At 46.7% G+C, this 15,086-nt stretch overlaps 2 protein-coding genes across 4 annotated transcripts; one reads left to right on the top strand and one right to left on the bottom strand.

The window, feature by feature from the left end:
* LOC8080869 lies at positions 7,383-12,726 on the bottom strand. 3 transcript variants are annotated; one of them, XM_002443873.2, is made up of 3 exons: positions 12,111-12,726; positions 8,368-9,028; positions 7,383-8,271 (listed from the first exon to the last, which is right to left on the bottom strand). In XM_002443873.2, exons 2-3 carry the CDS (start codon positions 8,979-8,981, stop codon positions 7,554-7,556), a joined length of 1,332 nt encoding a protein of 443 aa, XP_002443918.1. In that variant the 5' UTR covers positions 8,982-9,028; positions 12,111-12,726; the 3' UTR covers positions 7,383-7,553. The 3 variants fall into 3 exon arrangements, with proteins under 3 accessions (XP_002443918.1, XP_021320804.1, XP_021320805.1); XM_021465129.1 differs by having other exon boundaries at positions 8,368-9,031; positions 12,111-12,725; XM_021465130.1 differs by lacking the exon at positions 12,111-12,726 and adding an exon at positions 9,825-10,085 and having other exon boundaries at positions 8,368-9,031.
* On the top strand, positions 10,520-11,332 carry LOC8080868. Its single transcript, XM_002445071.1, has one exon. The coding sequence runs from the start codon at positions 10,520-10,522 to the stop codon at positions 11,330-11,332; it is 813 nt and encodes a 270-aa protein (XP_002445116.1).

Here is a 15,086-nt window from a genome sequence, read left to right as displayed (position 1 = left end):
TTGTATGGCTTACTTATGATTGTAGACTTGCAATTCAATTAATTTCTATGCATATTATTTATGATTGCAGATTTCATGACATGCATTCTAGTTGTACTAATTTTTATTTGCAGCTTAACATCTGTTGGTATTTTTCTCATTATGAATGATGCAAATTTATTTGTTATTTTTCAGATTCACTACTCCAGCCAGTGGGAGCAGCAGTAGGCAAGAATCACTTGCACATGAATCTGTTAATGATTCTGATCCCATTCCAATTTCTGATGGTGAGGAGGATGAGGACACGGACTTTGGCACAAAGAGGAAGCTTACTTCTGTTGTTTGGAAGGATTTCAAGAAGGTGAAAGTGTGTGGTATTGTCAAGGCTCAATGCCTTCATTGCCATAAGCAGCTTGGAGGGACAAGCAAAAATGGAACAAGTCATCTTCATGATCATTTGAAAATCTGTACATTGAAAAGGATTAAGTTGGCAAGCCAGAACAAGACACTTCAACAATCAGCTTTGAGGTTCGGTTGCATGGAGGCAGGGAAAGTGTCTGTGGAGAACTACACTTTTGATCCAGAAGTTGCTAGGAAGGAGCTTGCTGCTATGATCGCACTGCATGAGTATCCTTTATGCATTGTTGACCATGCTGGTTTTCGGAGATTTGTGACTGCATTGCAGCCATGGTTCAAGATGGTGACTCGAAACACTATTAGGTACTGGTTGTTCCTTCTGTACCAATTCTTATGTATTTACTTTATCATACAATTAAATCTGAATTGTGCCTTTTTAACCATTTGTTAGGAAGGATATTATGGAAGCATATAATGAAGAAAGGAAAAAGGCCCTGTCCTACATGGCTAGTACCAAGTCTAGAGTGGCTATTACAACAGACTTATGGACCTCAGATAACCAAAAAAGAGGGTACATGGCTATAACAGCTCATTTCATTGATGATTCATGGGTACTAAGAAATATTATCATGAGGTATTGTGTAAAAACTGAATTTATCTACTGCTGCGATAATATTTCCTTATTGCTGCTATAATTTATTGCCTTTGTCTTTTGTTTGAAGGTTCATATATGTCCCTGCTCCACACACAGCAGAAGTTATTGGTGAACTGCTCTATGATGCATTGGTGGAATGGAACATGGATGAGAAGATCTCAACTTTGACTCTTGATAATTGCAGCACAAATGACAAGGTAATCACTAAACTACTGAAAAAGATAGGCAAGTCAAAACTGCTATTAGATGGAAAACTGTTGCATATGCGTTGTGCTGCCCATATTTTGAACTTGATTGTGAAAGATGGTTTAGAAGTGATTAAGGATTCAATTGCAAAGATCCGTGATAGTGTTGCCTATTGGACAGCCACACCTAAAAGAATTGAGAAGTTTGAAGGATTGCCAAACATGTTAGAGTTAAGTTGGAACACAAGTTAGGGCTAGATTGCAAAACAAGGTGGAACTCTACTTACAAGATGCTTAGCCTTGCTTCGCCTTGCAAGGCTGTTTTCAATCGTGCAACTATTGTAGACAAGTCGTATGATTGTGCTCCTAGTGAGGAAGAATTGGCTTTTTGTAGAGAGGTGGTTGATAGGCTCAGGCTGTTTAATGACATCACAGCTGTGTTTTCGGGGACAGATTATGTGACAGCCAACATCCAACTCCTAAAAATCTGTGAGACTAAAGAGAAAATTAGGAATTGGAGTGTATGTGGCAATCCCATTATTGAGAAAATGTCCATTGAAATGAGTGAGAAGTTTGATAAGTATTGGAAGGAAATCCAAGGACCAATGGGATTGGCCACCATTTTAGATCCTCGGTTTAAGACTGACTATCTCCTAGGGTTCATTGAAACCCTCACTGGTGAATCACATGAGGAGTGCACAGAGAAAGTTAGTGAGGTTAGAAACTCTTTGTATGAGTTGATGAAGGAGTATGAGGTGGAAGAGGATGAAGATAATACAGAATCCTCAGCTCCCCCACTTTCTAGTTCGGGTGTATTGTCTCAAATCAGTGCACGTGTTGCTAGTAGAAGGCCAGCAGCAGCTAGATTCAAAACAGAGTTAGAAAGGTACTTGGAAGATGAATTGGTTCCAATTGAGACAGAAAACTTCAAGATCCTTGATTGGTGGAAGGTTGCTGGGACTCGCTATCCCATATTAAGGAAGGTAGCCAGAGATATATTTGCCATTCAGTAAGTTCAGTTGCGTCTGAATCAGCCTTTAGCACCAGTGGGAGGGTACTCTCTGAGCATCGCAGTAGGCTTAATTCAGATATTTTGGAGGCTTTAATGTGTTCACAAAACTGGCTGTGCAACAAGTACAAAGGTAGATAAGCTAGCTGTCCCATTTTTCATCAGTCTCGATAAATAGAAAGGTCTCAAACTAATTCTTGTCATGCTTTTCTGTAGGTGAAGAAAGTGATGGAGCTGTTAGCTTTTGGAGCTGTCTTCAAGAGATCCAAGATGGGATGGAGGTATGTGTAACTGAAACTAAAACATCCTATACTCTCTTTATTGACTGGACTAATTAATTATATATATTTTTGCTGGTTTTTGTATATAGGGACTAGCACTTGTTTGAAGAGAAGAATTGGATGCGGCAAGAGCACCAAGGAGGAGGAGGATGCAGCAAATTATCATTCTGTGTTGCTTCTTCATTTAAGAACTTATCATTCTGTGTTGTAACGTTATTGGCATGAGCCCACGAACATGTAATTATGTAAACTTGTGGTGCTGCTTTTGGCCTTGTGCTGTTGTGGCAAGGTGCTGCTTTTGGCCTTGTGCTATTGTGGCAAGGCGCCAAGAAACCTATGCTCGATGTTTGGATTCTTAGTTACTATTTTTAGTTGATGAATCAGTTGTGGTGAATGTATGAACAATATGATTGTTTCTGTGTTGTTATGAACTATGCAGTAGGCAATTATGGACAAATGACTGTTATTTGCATGTGAATTATTAGATATTTGCTGCTATTTATGTAAGTGATTTGCTGTTGTTTATATAATTGACGCGGGGACGGGGATTCCCACGGGGATTTAATCCCCGAGCGGGGACGGGGATGGGGGGAATTCTCCCCGTGACCCTTCACGGGGACGGGGATGGGGGGAATTTGCCTCCGTGGGGACGGGTTTGGGGCAGGAACCTCCAACGGAAATTCCCCGTTGACATTTTGAGTGTGCATGCATGCCGAAAAGCCTGTGACGACAATCAGCATAGAATGAGTATGAGAATCCGCATCGCATCTTTGTGCTGGCCTGGGCTCGACACTGTCGCTAGCTTCCTGCAGTGAGGCTCAGGAATGAGTGTCTGCCATGCCATGCTAACGAACCGGCTTTTGAACCAAGCAGGGGGATTCGGATACTATGGCCATACCCATACCTTTTGCTCGCTTGGGAAAGGTGGGCCACCACTTGACGTTTCATACAATTTTCTCCGGCTCTCTTGTCAAAAAGAAAAAGAAAAAGAAAAATTCTCCTGATACTGGAGCCGCCATCCACGCGTCAGTGGGGTGAACCGTTAACAAAGACATTCAGGTAATGACCCAACTGAATATGATTATGTCTTATATTCCATTACAACACATACATTGTTAGACTAACGATCAGAAGAACAGAAATTTAGATTTGGAGTTACAGTGGAACGTGAGTGCTGTCCCGTTAAATAAGAAAAACCGAATCTCGCAGGAGAGACGCGTCCATTTGTTGATGAAGACAAGGCCGGCAACCTGTCAGCGCGCCCTGGCCTCCCCGTCCAGCTTGAATCCCACGACCTTCTCGCGGACTGCAGCCTCCATGGCGTCTCTCCCGGCGTCACCCAGCGTGACACCTTGCGCGCTCGCCACGTAGGGCAGCGCCTGGGTGCCCCTGGCAGGCACCCTGAATGGGTCCGCACGAAGCACAGCCAGCCTCGTGCCGCCCAACCCGAGGCGGAACGAGACCTGGACCCGTGTCAACGTCCCCAGCTGGTTGTAACTAGAATGAAAGTAGTCAGAAACAATTTAATAGGAGGCTAAATTACTTTTTTTTTCATATTTTTATGCCAAAAATGAAATCAACACGAACCTCAGGGTTTGCAGATTCGCCGCCTGCACTGCTAGGTAGGGTGCATGAGGCTTCACTACCAGTACACCCCACCACCACTGTTGCTGCCAGCATGTTGAGGACGATTGCCACTGCCCATGTAACCGGGCTTGACCGGACCGACCTAACAGCAAGTAATTAGACTGAATCATCTGAATATAAGGGTATGTTTGGTTTCCTTTGCTAAATTTTAGCTCCATAAAATAATTTTAGCTAGTCTGACTAGTGAGACTAAACTATTCAAAATCTAAAAATTTACAAGATTTTCTATCACATTGAATCTTGCGGCACATGTATAAAGCATTAAATATTCCCATACCTCTTGCTCGCTAGGGAAAGGTGGGCCACCACTTGACGTTTCATTGGAGAAAGAACTCCTTCACGACGAAGTAAATCTGTCCGTGGGCCACGCGTCGGTCCATGGACCCAGTCGATGCGTGCTTCATGTGAGCTGGTGGATCTCTGATGTAATGGGAGCCGACTTGGTTTCACAACGTGTTTCATCCGGTCGCTTTCTCGGTGTTCGTCTTGCTTGCGCCAGCAAACGGCAGTTCATGCCCCCGGCTATGGACGAAGCTAGCCGTGGGGCTAGCTTCTAGTGTTTTTTTTCTAATTTTAGACACAAATTTATAAGATAGTGTAGGCTGAGATCTTTATTTTTAGATATATTTTCTGAATTAATATAAGACTACTTCAAGCTAATATATTTTTTCTATTGTGAGGGGTTATAATAAAGTTAAATCGATGTAGCAATTTTGTTTAGCTCCTCCTATAATTTTTTCTAGCTTCGTTCCCTACCCCCGGCCCCTGTTGGCTCACAACATTTCGAAGAAACTTAGTAATATTAGATGCTAAATTGTGGGATTTATTCACCTAAAAGTTGGGAAACACAAATAGCAAGTAGGACTCGCTAGGAAAATATAGGCAGCAAGAATAGTAGCATAGCCAGCTCGGAAAAAAATAGAAAGCATTATAGACAAAGTTGTTGGAATGTTTTTTTTCAGCACACTTTGACCGCTCGTCTTATTAAAATAAATATGCAAGCACAATTAAATTTCAGTTATTATTAAAGAATTTTTATTAATAAATTTAGCCATGACAAAAAATAAGTTATATAATTTTTTAAATAAAACGAGTGGTTAAATTTTATATTAAAAAAAGTCAAACATTAGGATGAATAATGTAATAAGCTTTTCAAGCCACATCGAGGTATTCGCTAGTGGGATGCAAAATTCCGAGGCGAACAAAAATCATCGCGTACTGTACAAATTGACCCTTGTCACGTTTACTCATGCGCGCCAGTACAACAATGGACTCCAAAGAAGCGCGTGATGACCCGCGACGAGGTTTTTTTTTTTAAGAATCACGAGCTAAATCATGTGGGCTCATGGGTCGTGAGTGCTCAAAAAAATAAATCAACCTTGGGCTTGGGTAAGTGCAAGAGCAAGAGGGTTACCCTTCGTATTAAAAAAATATGCTTAAACTCATTTCAAAACATAAAGAGTTAAGGGGTTGTTTGGGACTGTTCTTCTTCATATTTTTCAGTTCCGCTCCATATTTTTTAGCCAAACGGTTTCAGCTCTATGTACTCAATTCGAGAAAAAAGGGTGGAGAAAAGGTGGAGTTGTGAGAGCACCTAAAAAGATACTCCACAAACTCCAGTTTTTGTGGAGCTCGTCTATGGTGGAGTTTGTGAAGTAGAGTTTTTGGAGCAGTCTGAAACACCCCCTAAACTCCATTTGTGTAACGAATATGCTTAAAATCACTTCAAATGGGTGAGGCGATAAATTTTTGAAACATAGCGTTGTCAAGTGCCCTACCAAATTTTAGAAAAATTAGGGCCACTGAAAAGGACACAGCGATGGGGATTGAAACAATTCAGGTGTTCCCGTCGGATGTCAGATATGGATCGTTAGAAGCAATATGATTACTGGTTCGCTTGGTTTTTCACCCGTACTTTTTCTACCAGTCAACAGTGTTTTTTTCTTACGATAAATCAGCAAACAGTATTTTCAGATGTATTGCAACCATGCATTCTACAGCTAAAACCTCAAAACCAAACGGTTCAGCCATTCTTGATCTACCAATTTGGTATCTTCTGAAATTTTTGAAGCTGAAAGACCAAACGAAAAACTGCTTCTCCCTGACACTACAAACTCTCAATGCCATCAACTCTGGGACAAACACAAACTGAGATCTTTCGAGGTGACAAGTTGCAAGGAGGACATCAAGGGCACCCGGACATCAATCCTCTGTTGTCTCTGCAGTCTCATTATCAACATCGGGGAGTTTTCAACTGATCAGCTGCTGCAGGCACAATACACACAATGTTGCAGTTAGACAAGCAAGAATTAGCGTGCTCATGAAGATAGGAAGAAATGTTCAAACAGTACTTATGCAAGTAGAGCTACTATGCAGATGCTGCATTTTCTCACTGAAGAAGGACAAAACAACCATTCCCACGGCAAACTGAACTCCTCTCCCACTAACTACCATTTGAACTAGTCTTAACTGCAAACAATGCATTTTACAGCAGATGAAACAACCCCAAGAGAGCTAACAAATGGAAGTACAAAACTATACACTCATCAACAAGAATTTGTACTGATTTCTGCCATGCATCCCATTCATAGTAAATTCAGAACCAAAGAAATTCAGAATGAGCCAGCAGGAAGTTTACAGGAGAAAAACTCAGATCAAGTTCAGAACTACATGCCGATTAACACCATCAAGAACCTCTATGATTCAGAAGTAGAAACTCAGAATAATCTTGCAAGAAGTTCAGTTAGCCAGCACTGGCCTCTGGTGTGGTGTCAGCCAGCCCTGAGGACTACGATGTCGAGGGGAGATGCCTCCAGTTGGCGCGGAGGAAGCACCCGCCGGCTTGCTCCCTCTGCACGGCCCACGTAAGCATAAAGGACAGTGACTGACGGGTGGGGCCATGGTCAAAGATTTGTCAGAGCCTGCGAGTGTGCGTCAACGATGCCAGCGCCGGCGTCCAGACTCCACGCACGGGTATGCCCGCCGGCGATAGAACGCACGAACCACAAACCGTTGTGCAAAAATCAGGCCTTGTTTAGATCCAAAGTTTTTTTGGATTTTGACACTATAGCACTTTCGTTTTTATTTGACAAACATTATCTAATTATAGAGTAATTAGGTTTAAAAGATTTGTCTCGTGATTTACAGGCAAACTGTGCAATTAGTTATCTTTTTAATCTATATTTAATATTTCATGCATATGCCGCAAGATTCGATATGATAGGGAATCTTGTAAAGTTTTGGATTTTTGGGTGCATCTAAACAAGGCGTCAATCAAACAACAGAGAGTTTTGCATTGCTGCAAAGTGCAAAAAGGTCCGGTCCAGCTCTTTGAAATTAAGTGAATTTACAGATCGAGTTAGATGGATGCATGGCCGGCCCCCGGCCATGGATGCTAGTCGGCGGGCGGGCGTCTCCTGTGTCCCTGTGCTGTTGTGTTCCTACGTGTCGAGCTCGAGAAGGTCGGGCGACGGCGAGCCAGCCTTCTTGTTCGGCTTCCTCCGGAACGGGCGGCACGCCTTGACGCTGAGGTCGACTGCGGCGGCGAGCGCGACGAACATGGCGGCGTCCTCCATGCACGTGACGTGGCGCATGGCGAGCTGCACGAACGGCCTGCTGCTCCTCGCCTCCCCTTCCACCCTGCAGCTCATGACGAACCCTCCGCCGGCGCACGCGGCGCCAAGGCTCGCCGCGCAGTGCTCCGCCGCCGTGGCGGAGGGCGCCTGCCTGTCCATGTCGATGAAGAACTCCCCGCCCTTGTCGCTGCTCAGTGGCGCCTCCGACACCAGCACGCAGTCGTCGTGGCGGTCCGGGAGCAGGTGCAGCCGCAGGCGCACCGTGTCCTTGCCGCCGCTCGCCGCCGCCGCGTCGCGCCACGCCTCCAGCCGACCCCACGGCTGCCAGCTGTCCGAGGACCCCGTGGTGTCGGCGCGCACGATGAGCCAGGCGCCCGGGTTGGACCGCGCCACCGTGTCCCCGCCCGGCGCCGGCACGAACGGCGTGGCCATGAACGCCGCCGCGACGGCCGAGCCGGACAGGTCGTGGATCACCACCTTCCACCCCTTCCTCTCCCGCCTCACCATCTCCATGTCCTTCTCCTCGCTGCTGGAGCTCGACCAGTACTGCCCGCCGCCGCCCAACGGGTCACTCTGAGACGGCCTGCTTGCATTGGAGACGAAAGCATTCAGATGAACCTTGATGCATCCATGGAAGGTAACAATCATCGATCGCCAACGATCGAGACACTTTTCTTACCGCCTGTCGCGGATGAACTTGCAGCTGAACACGGGCTGCCGGATGCTGCCATGGAGCTGGACGACCTGCGGGTTGAGCGCGATGTCATCGTCAAACTGGAAGATGTAGCGGGGGTCAGCCTCCAGCTTCACCCTGAGGTGGAGCTCCGGCCTGGCGCTGGCCTCCCCCTTGCCGATGCCGGCCCACCCATGGTGGAGCAGCACGGGCTTGCCGTCCCGCCACTCCGACGACGCGAGCTCCACCCTGAACACGCCGACCAGCCGCTTCCTCCTGCAGGCGGCAGCGACGACGCCGCCGCAGCGAGAAGAAGCGCCGAAGCGGGCCAGGTAGTACACGGCGACCTCGAGGCACGACGTCCGCGGGGCCCGGAAGCACCCCGGCGCCGCCAGCGCCCTGAGGTCGGACTCGTCGAGGGAGAAGACCGCCGCGTTGGTGAACGGGTCCAGGTTGAACGCCGGGGAGTGGATCAGCGGCACCGGAGCGGTCTGCACCGGGAACCCGCCCAGCCGGATCTCGCAGTCGCACAGCCGGCCGGCCGCCTTGCTGGCGTTCCCGCCGGGGAGCTTCAGACCGAGCTGCCCGACTGAGAGCCGCACAAATGGCTCGGGATCCATGGCGCGCGCGCGTCACTGCAAACCAGCTCCCTCCATTGCCGTTGCTGCTGCTGAAAATTTGGAACGTCCATGCTGTCAGATTTTACATCAATGAATAAATTGCAGGAAAGGAGAAACGGTTGAGCAATCACATAATGTGACTATTCAGTTTTCCAGTGATACAAAATCTGAATGACATAGCCTAGACACCTTTAGGATGATTGTTAGCTAGTAGCGATCTTAAAGTCTGGAACTTTGGATCTTCGGTTACGTGCGCGCCTTAGGAAAAAGCATGCAAAAATAAAAGTTCTATACGTTCTTGAGGCCTTGTTTAGATGCAAAAAGTTTTTGGATTTTGACACTGTAGTATTTTTATTTTTATTTAACAAATATTGTTTAATTATGGAGTAACTAGACTTAAAAGATTCGTCTCGTGATTTATAGATAAACTGTGCAATTAGTTATTCTTTTTATCTATATTTAATACTTCATGCATGTGTTACAAGATTTGATGTGACGAGGAATCTTGTAAAGTTTTGGATTTTTTTGGTGTATCTAAACAAGGCCTGAATTTAGCATAACTTTATGGAACATACTCAAATAAAAGTTCTACACGTTCTTTTGTTTTTGAAAAAAAAAATCTATACGCAGATCACTCTTGGTTCTCTGCAAAAGAAGCAAAGTATGGGTGCATTGGAGCAAAGCGAAGTATCTGTTTCACAGATTTACAATCCAACTCTAGCTAGTCCAACAAGGTTTAGCTAGGATCTTCGAAAAAAAATTGGCTAGGATCAGGCCAAAGCAACATTTTTTTTTCTGAGGCTCGTGGTATCTAGTAGTACTAGATACTGAATTTAGTCTAACCTTAGAATCTTCACAAGATTTTATACCACAAAGACGAATGCTAGTCCCAGTATATTCCCACTTTGGCAGTCACTGTTTCGAAAAGCACTACAAAAAGGCACTGTTAACACCACCAAGAGCAAGACCAAGTTGATTAAACAAACAGAGCATCACAAAGCAAAAAGGCATCGGGTGCTTTTGCAATGATGGCAGCAGTGGAAATGTCATTAGCATTCCGATTTTGTTTTGTTAAAAGCCCAGGCTGCCAAAGGCAACTTAGGCAAGGCATCTTCCCATGAGCAGCATCAATGGAGAGATACCATGATTAAGGTAAGGGAAGCGAAAGAAGGCTCCATGGCTGTGGCTGTCAGTGAGGTAGTCAGGTAGCCTAGGCATAGCGTGCTCCCTTGCTTCCACTTCTTTAACTAACCGAAGCCCAAAGCTTCCTCCCGTCCGTCCGGCCGGCCGGCGCCGATGCTTCCTCCGTCGTACAAATGAGCGTGCGGAGGAGAGATACCAAACCTTTGCCCTCTACAGCGCGAACGAACCCCTCCTGCACCGGGCAACGGCCACGTCGCCGGCCGCCACGCCGCGCACGGCACCGCGTCGTGCCCAAGCTAGCTATATTACCCCCGCCCTCCGCCCAGAGCTCGCCTCTCTCCTTAACGCTGGCATGCTGCTGGCGGCCATCGCTGTCGTCGCCGCTGTAGCCTCCCATGTCGTCGTCGTGGTCCACCCGAGGCGGCGAGCCCCCTGGCGGCGGCGGTGGTGGCAGCCATGCCCATGGCCCGCGCCCCGTCCATGAGCCGGAGCGGAGCCACCTCGACGCTCGCCAGACGGAGGAATCGCCGACTCGGAGCGGGCGCGCCCACGACCACGACCAGCTCCGCGTCCGCGAGCAGCAGCCTCGGCGGACGTACAACTTCAGGAGGAGGCACCGGTCGGACGCGCTGCAGTGGGCGACGGCGGTGCTGTGCACGGTGCTGGCGGTGGTGGTGCTGGTGGGCGCCGTGTCGATCCTGGTGGTGGTGCTACTGCTGCAGCCCCGGGCGCCGTACGTGGCGGTGCCGGCGGCGACGGCGAGGCTGGACACGCTGGTGTACGACCAGCTCGGCGCGCTGGACGACGTGCAGCTCTCGCTCCGCGTGGAGGCCCGCAACGGCAACGCCCACTCCGCGGCGACCTTCTCGCGGCTCGAGTGCCGCCTCGCGTTCGACGGCGCCGCGCTCGCGGTGCTCCGCGCCGACACGTTCCGCGTCCCGGCCAGGGGCGCCCTGCCGCTGGCGTACGTGGCGCGCGCGCAGGGCGCGCCGCTGGGCACCGCCGACAGCGCCGCCATGGAGGCCGCACTCCGCGACGGCGTCGTGCCGTTCGAGGTGGAAGGGGAGGCCAGGACGCGTTGGAAGGTCGCCGGGGTCGTCACCATCAACCAGTGGACGCGCCTTGCGTGCCAGATGCGCTTCTTCTGGCCTAACGGCACCGCGCTCCCGTTCAAATGCAACTCAAAATCCAAGTTCTTGTTCTTCTGACCGGACTGTGACATGCCCTCTGTAGTACATAGTAGCTAGTTGTTCTGAACTCGAATCCATGGCCGATCGTGGTTGATCAAGATTCAAGAACAGTTCTTGGGTTCATTCTCGCTTACTGAATCTGTCCTTAGGCGCATATGCTCCAGAATTGAGGTGGTAGATTGGGGGAGAAATACAGTGGAAAGAATCAAACAGAGTTGGCGTGAGTTCGTTACAGTTTATATATATTTTTCATCCAAAACTTTGTTGATTGGTTGGAAGATTTGTTGGAATCAATCACAGTCCTTTTGATAATCAACGGGCAAAAGGCAGGGGAGGAGATAAAAAGAGACGGACCAGCATCAGCATCACCATGGAAAGGAGGACCAGAACCAAAAGCAAAGACGTGTGTGAGGGAGTCAGAAATGAGTTGCGCTGGCAATAACGCGGTCTCAGTCAGTAGTCTGCATGTGCCCCCTTTCTTCATCCTTTCCTTTCTCCTTCCTCTTTCCATCTCCCTCTGATTGCTTTGCTTTTTTTATTTGGAAGAAAATGAATCTCCTAACTCGTTCACTCAACCACTCCCAAGTTTTACAATGAAAAAAAAAAGGTACCAATGATCCAAAAAAGTATGTGTATGCATAACACAAGGAATTGGTACTAGTATACATACATACATATACATGTATGGCTATGTCTGAAAGTAGTAGGCATGTATTGTGCCAAAAATTAAAGGGCTTTGTTGAGGAGCAACGGAAAGGAACTTAAACAGAACAGACTGAATTGGACTGAATTTTACCTTTTGCTATTATGTTCTTCAAAAACTGGCTTCTTCGATTTGCTGCCTTGCCTCTGTTCCCGCGCTCAAGAAGACGACGCCCAAGGGAGGCCGATATGGACTCGATCGACTGATGGATACGATGCAGTCACGCAGCTGCTATAGCTGCTGCGTTGCAAGCAACCTACACGCGGCAGCTCCGAGGCAGCACGACGGCGGCGGCGGCAGAGCCCCAGCCATGGCTCTCCATAGGCCCTGGAAGCAAGAGTTCATCGCGTGCAGGCCGCCAGAGGCCGAACCGACGGAGGAATTGAGCCGGTCGATCGGGAGGTGGAAGCAGATCGAGGCCAGCCGGCCGCCCGGGCAGAGGAGGAGGAGGAGGAGGAGGAGGAGGAATCGGCTGTGGATGAGGTGTGAGAACGTGATGTCAAGGAAAAAGGGGAGCGGGGGAGGTGCGGATCGGGGAGGAAGACGACGAAGACGGCGGCGGCGGCGACTACTTATACCCCCCCGGCTGCCGGCTGGCGCGAAATTTAGTCGCCGGTTTTGAGCTAAAGAAAAAGAGGATTAGGCGCCGCGCCGCGCGGGCAGAGCACGCAACGCAACGCAAGCTGTGCGTTGTTGATGGATGCAGTGTCGTGTCGCGTGGGATGATCGGGAGGGATGACGGCAGCGGAATGCATGAGAGCCAGCTGGAGCGCACCGCCGGCGCACCCCCTCCCCCACTTGCGGCCTCGCTTTCCGACAGCCTGGCTGGCTGGCTCGACGGCGACCCACTCCGGCGAGGCGAGGCGAGACGCGACTCAGCAGCAGTCAACCAGTCGTTCGTTCGCAGTTGTTTGTTGGTTTCGCTTTCGCACTGCGCGATCGAGCGCCGTTCAGAGTGTGACTGTATGGATGTGTAGAGTACTCCTATGTACTACCCTATACAGCGTACGTATTTCAGATGCGTGTGACTGTACTAAGGCTTTGTTATCTTTAAAATTTCAAAAGTTTATAAGATTCTCTGTTACATTGAGGCCTTGTTTAGCTCCAAAAATTTTTTCAAAATAGAAATAGTACCACTTTCGTTTGTATTTGACAAATATTATCCAATCATGTACTAACTAGACTCAAAAGATTTGTCTCGTCAATTCCGACTAAACTGTGCAATTAGTTTTTATTTTCGTCCATATTTAATACTTCATGTATGTGTTTAAAGATTTGATGTGACGGGGAATCTGAAAAATTTTGCAAAATTTTTTGGAAACTAAACAAGGCCTGAATCTTCAAATATATGTATAAATAATTAAATAAAAATAAAAATAGTTAATTACATAGTTTATCAATAATTTGTTTGACGAATCTTTTGAAACTGATTAGTTTATTAATAAACAATAATTATTAAATACAAACGAAAAATATTACCGTACCAAAAATCTAAACATGAGCCTAAATTCATACGGCGTCGGAATACAAACAACTGTATATGGGTCACCAAGGTTAGTCCAGCAAAGGAGTGTGCATGCCATTGCCACCGCAAATCAGGGTGCTTGTCAGGCATAACGTCGTCTTCTTCGTCTTTCTCATTTCAGTTTGGCGTGTGGCCTAACAAAACTTGTTGTGTTTTTTTTTTGACCTTGGTGGTAGGCACACGCCTATAGATCATGCAGTCATGCATGTTGGTAACCCACAATACAATTCCCACTAGTAGAAAACGCGCGCCCCTGCGCGCGAGTGAATGAAGTCTGATGGCTCATATAATGATAAAGTGGATGAATAAATCATAGTGTTGCACACACAGGTTGTAACCATAGTTGGCAGCTGCAGGTTGACCCTATCTATTTTGCAAGATTCAAATGGAAGCAGATAATGTTTCGTCAAAATTTTGAAGGAAAGTTCTCATCTACCCAACATTTAGTAAAGTGAAAGGATTTGGCTGGTTACAATGCACTATAAAAGGAATAGTAAACTCGGATTATTATAGAAAAGTAGTCTTAAGAATATAAAATTTCCACTCATGATGAAGAGGTTCTTAACTTTGAATGGCACTGCACATCACCCAGCAAGAGAGTTTTACCTTTACTCCTTCGGTGTGGTTTGTGGGAGCGACAATAATTAGGTCTCCTAAATATCTGTGTGATAGACTATGGTGAGGTTGTTTTAAGAACTGTATTGACTTCATATCATTCATGGTTGGTAGGGGATATATCACTTCTATTTGAGATGCAACCTATTTTTCTCTCATGTAGTCTCTTTTTGTGTAGGCCATCTGACTATAAGAATAAAACTACTGAACAAAAATTAAAATGTTACCAGGTAGTAGCCAATGTAGGGCTGCATTCAGCACAAACATGACCTCACCACAGAAATATTGTTGATTGGCTGGCAACAATAGTACAGGGGGCAGAGACTGACCTGGGCTACACAAACAACAATGATTTGGTTGATGTAAGGGATAAATCACCATGTTCCTGTGATAATCTCTGTACTCTTATCTAGCTTGTGCATCTTGAAAGTCATGTCCAAACTGGAGAAAATTAAATGCTTAGATGGCATGACAAATAAGCTTAATTCAGGAATAGGTGGAGAAGGCTACTTGTTCCTTGGTATTTAATATATTTCAAAGTGGTTAGGAGAGAATCAATGTTTAGTAGTAGTGTACAAAGAATCTAAGTTTGATCCCAGAAGTACAGGCAGAGGCTCTGGAAGGAGAGAAATCTAATGAGGCTCATTTTGGAGCCTTTCACTGCATGTAAGGATTTGACGAAGGATCATTTCAGCACATATGAGCAGGTCCTGTAAAGGCTTATGATGATTCCAATTGGTTATTTAATCCAGAAACTACACAAATAGAATAACACATGGACATAAATTTAGATTATCAGAACTTCAAACCTCAGAGCAACCTGTCATTCAAATCAGCCATTAGAGCTATGTGTATCGTAGTTGTGGAAATATTATCATACGGTAGAGAAAAATTGGTTGTACTATCATTGAGATAAATGAAAGACACCT

This window comes from Sorghum bicolor, chromosome 7 (genome assembly GCF_000003195.3).
Source record: "Sorghum bicolor cultivar BTx623 chromosome 7, Sorghum_bicolor_NCBIv3, whole genome shotgun sequence".
NCBI classification, from domain to species: Eukaryota; Viridiplantae; Streptophyta; class Magnoliopsida; order Poales; family Poaceae; genus Sorghum; species Sorghum bicolor.
The sequence above is the reverse complement of the archived record's forward strand: the minus strand, read 5'-3'. Positions and strand labels throughout refer to the sequence as shown.